We start from the raw sequence: 7,239 nt of genomic DNA on the forward strand, positions 1-7,239 counted from the left end.
CTGAACTATTTTTAATTTAAAAAAATCTAGATAGAGAAGAATGACAAAAGAAGATAACAAAAAGAATATGCAAATTAAATATATATAACCTAATTTAGAAGTCAAAGATTCTGATACCAAATGATACAAGCTTAGCCTAAATTTATAATTTAAATGTTGAAATAATCAAGCCGCTAAAATTTAAATGTATAAATATATATCTGGTGAAAAAACAAAAAGAGATTGGAAAGTCTTATTGTCAAAATCTGACAACAAATCTTTCATGTTTTGCTTTGGGAGTTTGATTTTACTAACTTATGCTTCATGCATACAGACACGTGCTCTGCTATGTGTCTTTAGGCATCTTAATAATCACTACAGTTACAGCACGCATTTCAATTATGTAACCAAGATGTGGTTTGGAATTAGGCCAATTATAGTTCTCCTGTTTAGTAATTTATTTGAACTGAAATAATATATTTAATAAATTTGATTATAATAAAGAATTAATTAAATTAGACTGAATTATTTTTATATAGATATTATAAAATTTATTAATATTTAATTTTAATATAAAAATAAAATAAAAAGAAAATATTATTACATTAAATATATAAATATAATAAATTAATTAAAAATAAAAAATTTTGATTACAACAGCGCCTATTAATTCGGTCAAAGTCGGACGTTCAACAGGCAGTCTAACAATCGGGCATGAGTGTCCGAAAATCAAGTTTATACAGAAAAATCGTGTCATTTCCTTCTTTATCTCGCTTACCCTTAGTTCGTCTACTGCCTTTCGGTTGGGCTCAAATCGCCAACTCCAGTTTAGCTTTCTTAATTAAAATTTTTAATTTAAAAAATATATATAAAATTATAACATTAAATCTCTGTTGTTTTATCCAAATTTAAGATGAGACGGATTTTAATTTTTATTTTATTATAAATAATTAAATATCAACTTTTAAAATAATCGAGTTCAATTCATATTCGATTAAGTTTGTTCTAGTTTCATAAAAATTAATTTTTCTACACATTTTTTAGTGAAAATTGAATCGATGATCTTAATCCGAGAATATCAATGGAGCCAAAATAGAAACTCGAATTTTAATTTTATTTCACTTTTTTTATCGATTTAAATTTCGAACCAACTCGTGGTTAGCCTGAGCAGGATTCAAGGCACAAGGGCCTATAATAAGATTTTAATATTTGTGTGGGAGTCAGATTTACCAAACTTACATTTCATGCATACAGACACGTGAAATAATAGATGCTCCACGCATAGCAAGCTGCTGACATGCGTCCTTGGGCAACTTAATAGTCATCTTCCCACTAAGAATATGTGCCTCAGTTACATGATAAATAAAACAAAAAGGATTCTGTCATCCTTTTGTAGATGTGAATTGTGTTTTTCACATTTTAATTTCTTCAAATCTATATACTACACACCTCTGTATAATAATATATTATTTCTCTATAGGTTCCCATAGAATTTTGTATCTGTTTTAGGCTTTAAAAAAGTACTGTTACATTTGTCCAATCTGGTCACCTTGCTCAGCCAAGTGGCTCGAAGGACAAATGTCTCGATAAAGAGAGGCAAACAGAGCCAATGATGTATAAATAGTTAATATGCCCTCATTGCTCATGACCCTGTATATATCTTAGAAAGCTGTTTGTGAAGAAATAGAAAGAGAGAGAGTGTGGGTTGCAAGTGAAAGTGAGGAACCTAAAGCCATGGGTGATGCTGGTAAAACTACTCCCACAAGCCACCTTATAGTGTGCCCAGATGATGGAAGCTTTTGGGACTTGTTCAAGCACTTGGTGCTTGGTGATATGGCGAGCGGAGCCAAATTTCTGAGTGGTTCAGATGATAAAATGCCTGCTACGGCAACATATTATAGCAGGTGGTCTGTCTCGGTTCTCATTTGCAAAACACTTAAGCTTTTCGAGACGCCATTGGAGATACTTGGTCGTGTTACTGAATTCTCGCTCAACTTCTATTATCAGAATCATGGCTTCCTTGGCATACTCATGAATACCCTCTTAAGTATTTCACATTTCCCCCCGCTCTCTCCCTCTCATCTGCATGCTTTTTTCTTTACTTTTATTGATTATCATAATATATAATCTTGCTAATTACTGAGTTTTAGTTTAGGATTTTCTTTTCTAATTTTATTTATCAAGGCCAATGAGACCTGAATTAGTACGATGCAGCTATTTTATCTAAATTCATTCGGGCTCTAAAATATTTTTGTTACTTGTTAGTTACAAATGCAGACATGCTGATTTTAAAAATTTGCAGTAAGACTGAAGATACCAAAAAGAGGTGAAGCCGACTTTATAAGCACGATAGGGTATTTAGATTCACGAATGGACCTTCATGGGACGCCACTGGTGTCGCACCAGGCAGACGAAGTGATTTCAAATGCAGATAATCCAAGCCTGAAAGAAGGGCACAATTCAAAGATAAAAGGAGCCCTTGGGAACCGATCTCTCATGGATCTTTGTATCATGGCGTCAAAGCTTGCTTATGAAAATACCAAAGTTGTTGAAAGAGTAGTTACCCACCATTGGAAGGCAAGCATTTTTATCTCCTTTAATCTTCCGGAGCTGCATTTCAATTTTTAGTAATAATTGGATGTTCAAACTAATTATAACCTATAATTCTGATATCGAAATTTGAAATCTGTAATTTTGATATCAAATTTTGAAAAATACCAAAAATACTAGGAGTTAACTTGTTAAATTGCAAAGTTTTTTCATTAATTTTCATACATAACATCTAATCGATTTTGAATTTGTGTAATCCGCAGATGCAATTCGTGGCTGACTATGCGGGCATGAACCGTAAGAATATAAACAGCAACACATACATTATATCTTTTGTTTCTTAATATTTTGGTGAATTCTATAGTATTTCAATTACAGTAATTTTTTAACGTCTTTAACGTTTTTATGTATTTATTAAATAAAAAATTTTAAAATTTTAAATTAATTTACATTTCTTTGAGAAATTTATATAAAAAATATTTTAGTATCTAATTTTATATAAAATTTAAATATTAAAATATTTATAAATTTAATTTAATTTTATAATTTTTGTAAATAAATATGTAAAGATATGAAGAAGTTTTTTTTTTAAATGTAACTTTTAAAATTCATCTGATTATATATATATATATATATATATATTTCGGTTCAACTGCATCTTGCTTCCATTTGAGGGTTACTTTTCTAATTCTAATGTTTAAGAAACACATAATTTTAAGCACAAAAAAAAAGAAAATGAAAAGTATGATTTTACTCTTTGACAAAGTATATGCTTTTTTTTAAAATAAAAAAAAATATATGGTCACAAATTATAATAAAAAAGTATTTTATTATTAAAATATTTTAATTTATAAATATATAGTTATTTTTATTTCAATCAGCTATTATTATTATATTTATATATAATAATAATGTGAGTTTTGAGTTTAATAATATTTAATTAATTGTGTTATTTGACTGTTTTAATATGGATTTTATTGAATTATTAATTTTTTATTGTGATTTAATGGTTAAACACTGAAGCTAGGGGTTGTTAAATTCTATTGTTAAATTTTAAAATCATATGCGATTAGATATGAGTAATATGGCAATAATGAAGATGTTGAGATTTTTACGAATCAAAATTTTTAATTCTGAAAAACTTATTTTTTCGTGATTTAGAATTGCCTTTTTTTATTATATCTAAAACACATATTTTTTTATCTAAAATAAAAATAAATATTTAAAGTTATGAGAAAATGAGATCACATTACTTTTCCCTATAATTATCAAGTGGTAGGGATATCAGGTAACATATAATCTTTTTTATTGAGTTTGATATTAACATTATTATAAGTTCTATACTGAAAATAGCAAAAGCTAAAAGATAGTAGAAATAATTAAACAAAATAATAGTTGAATGAAGTAAAACATATGAACATAAACATTTGATTCTTTTTTAGGAAAATATAAATATATTGTTTTTCAGATAAAGAGAATGGAAATATTAATTGGCCAAACATCAGAAAGAATAATGTAATTTGCTCTTCTTAAAAGGGGTTAATTGTAACTACAATTATATAAATTAACTATTTAACTGTTATATAATTAGAGCATTATAACTTAAAAGCTTTTATTAATATCACATACGTGTTTAAATATTTAAATTTAATTTAATTTTATAGATCTTTATCAGAATAACATCTATTTTTCTATTTTTTCTTGCATATCCTTTTTTTTAGGTAAATATGGCTTTAGTTACTTGTTGGGATCTTAAATTGAAACTCTTTTAGAAGTGGTAATTAGTTTTTCCAATTGAATCTCACATTTTGAAAAAGGCAATTTTTAGTTAATGTTTTAATATAACTACTTACTCTTTTATTTATTTACTTGTTCTTTTAAAAAATATTTTCCTTGTTTTTTTAGTGATTATGGTAACTTACCTTAATAATAAATGACTAAGTTATTTAATTAAATAATAAAGTTTTTCCTTATAAATAGTATATTAATTATGTTATAATATATTAATAAATGTTAAAATAATATGTCTCATAGAAACTATATAGTAATAAATTGATACGAACGTTTTAAATAAATTTTATTTTTTTATTTATATTAAACATTTTAAATTTGTCATTAAATAATTTTATAAAAAGTTATATTTATGGATAAAATCTTAGACTCTATAAGTACTCATTTAAACACGCGATCTTTAAATAAATATAAATGTAGTTGTAGTGTATTTCGAATCATTAAGGTTTAGTTTTGCCCTCACAGGGATAGTGCATCTATAGGTATGTATATTTCAATTTCAGCAATTTAACTAAAGTTATCAAAAAAATTATTTTATTTTATAAAAATATATGAAAGAGAAAGTAAAATAAAAATGATAAACTTGTAAGGTGTTATGTAATATATTGCTAGATTAATACAGAATTTATTTAAAAAATTTATTTATTTTATTAGAATTTAGTTTAGTTATAATCAATTCTACACAATTTAAATATGTAAAATTCTAAATTAATTTTTACTTTATTTAAATTCTATAAATTTAATAGATTTCAACTAAATAAACACAATGTTAATGTAAAATTTGAAAAAGAAAAAGTGCTAAACACATGTAAAAAAGGTTTAATTTTGGGGAGGATTTTTGTTGAGGGTAAAGGCTTTACTAAGTCTGTGATTCCAGGTAAATGTCCATTTTTGCTCCGTTGATAATTCCAGTACCTTTTTATGTTACCCACAACCCTATCTGACTATTTTGTTTTCCTTAGGCACTAACACGCAAAATGATAAAGCCCTTCGTCTCATCATGTTTTTGTTTTAATTTTTTTTTTTAATTATTAACTCTTTCATCTATAGATTTCCAAGGGCGAAGGGACACTCATGCGTTCATCTTCTGTGACAAGCCAAAAGATGCAAACTTGATAGTTATCAGCTTCAGAGGCACAGGACCTTTCAGCATACGGAACTGGTGTACTGATTTTGATTTCTCATTAATTGAGTTTGGAGACGCAGGTAATATCCATGTTGGATTCCTAGAAGCAATGGGTTTGGGCCACAGACATGTTATTCCCACCTTTGAGACTAGCATTAACACAAAGGCGCCAGCAGGCATGACCCAGTTAAGGAAAGAGTCCGAGACGGCTCCGGAACACTTCGTATGGGCATATGATGGTGCCTATTTTCTTGCAGTATCGAAGCTTAAGGAATTACTAAATGAGCACAAGAATGCAAAATTTGTAGTCACTGGGCATAGCTTAGGTGGTGCACTTGCTATACTGTTCACATGCATTCTTGAGATACAGCAGGAGACAGAGGTGCTTGACAGACTGCTAAATGTGTACACATTCGGACAGCCTAGGATTGGGAACTATAATCTTGGTTACTTCATGCAGAACCGTCTCAATTTTCCAGAACGTAGGTATTTCAGAGTGGTTTACTGCAATGACATGGTTCCTAGGGTGCCTTTCGATGATGTCTTCTTCACTTTCGAGCATTTTGGAACCTGCATTTACTATGATAGCCGCTTCTTTGGCTACGTACGTACTTAATTAATCACATATTTTCCCTTTCTGATTACACTTTGTTTTCCATGTACTAATCAGTTTTGTTTTTATCTTTGGTTGCGTTGAAAATCAAAAGTTTACCAAAGAGGAGCCTAGCAGAAACCCTTTCGGAATAGAGAATGCCATCAGAGCGCACATCACCGCCTGGTGGGAGCTCTGGAGAAGCTTCATATTAAATCACGTATATGGCGCTGAATACAAGGAGACTTCGGAGTCCAGAATGTTCAGGATTTTGGGACTGTTTCTCCCTGGCGTTGCTGCTCATAGTCCAGTGAATTATGTTAATTCTGTCAGGCTTGGAAGGGAGCTTGCAGTGCCCTTGATGTCTCTGAAAATGATGGCACAAGGTTACTAGGATTATCGTTGTAAAGTCTAAGACATCATCATTAATGATGAAATTTGTTCACTGTATGCCAAAAAGATAAAATCAAAAGGCTTTATGCTATTGTAATAAAAGGGTAGCTGTTCTATGAACAGGTCGCCTAGGGTTGTGGCGTGGAGCTTTGATATGCATATATGCATATAGGGCCTGTTTGTTTATCAGTTTATTTTTCTCTTTAACAAAACGAAATGAGGTAGTTCAATAAAAAGAAATGGCGAGTAGATTTTGAGTTGCCTATTCCTAGTAAGGTGCTTGTATTTTTTACGATTATTTCGAAGACGAAGTAATCATCTTTTTAAATAAGTAAAATTAATTTTTAAAATTTTATTAGTACAATATAAAAATTATATTAAAAATATTTATTAGTTTTTAGTAATATATAAAATTAATGTATGTATTATATATATATATATATATATATATATTTGTAACACACGTGTTTTTTCTTTTCTTATTTATTATCATTTTAACTTAATTTTTATATTTCTATGTTAATATTCTAAGTTTATTATCATTGTATATATTATTATATATATATGTGCAAATTAAAAATATGTGCACACAAGTAATTTAATTTTATTATTTAATTGTATTTATGGACAAATGTATAATCATTAAAAATCTATATTTTATTTAATTTTATTATAATTTATCACAAGTTATTTCAGTAGAGGATTAATTTTATTAGACATGATAAATTAAATAGATTAATTTTATTAGACATGATAAATTAAGTATTTTTTAGGGTAATTTTGATACTACTAGATTATCGATCTTATC

General features: G+C 28.2%; 1 protein-coding gene across 1 annotated transcript; it reads left to right on the forward strand.

Moving 5' to 3' along the window:
- Positions 1-1,713: 1,713 nt before the first annotated feature.
- Positions 1,714-6,432, forward strand: LOC8270338 (uncharacterized). Its single transcript, NM_001323724.1, has 5 exons — positions 1,714-2,026; positions 2,282-2,556; positions 2,793-2,826; positions 5,371-6,050; positions 6,154-6,432. The coding sequence occupies exons 1-5, from the start codon at positions 1,714-1,716 to the stop codon at positions 6,430-6,432; spliced, it is 1,581 nt and encodes a 526-aa protein (NP_001310653.1).
- The last annotated feature ends 807 nt before the right edge of the window (positions 6,433-7,239 follow it).

This window comes from Ricinus communis, chromosome 1 (genome assembly GCF_019578655.1).
Source record: "Ricinus communis isolate WT05 ecotype wild-type chromosome 1, ASM1957865v1, whole genome shotgun sequence".
Classification (NCBI taxonomy): domain Eukaryota; kingdom Viridiplantae; phylum Streptophyta; class Magnoliopsida; order Malpighiales; family Euphorbiaceae; genus Ricinus; species Ricinus communis.

Coding starts and splice junctions, on each gene's coding strand:
- LOC8270338 (NM_001323724.1), top strand. CDS start 1,714: ATGGGTGATGCTGGTAAAACTACTCCCACAAGCCACCTTATAGTGTGC. Junction 2,027..2,281: donor ACTCATGAATACCCTCTTAA/GTATTTCACATT, acceptor AAAAATTTGCAG/TAAGACTGAAGATACCAAAA. Junction 2,827..5,370: donor TGACTATGCGGGCATGAACC/GTAAGAATATAA, acceptor TTTCATCTATAG/ATTTCCAAGGGCGAAGGGAC.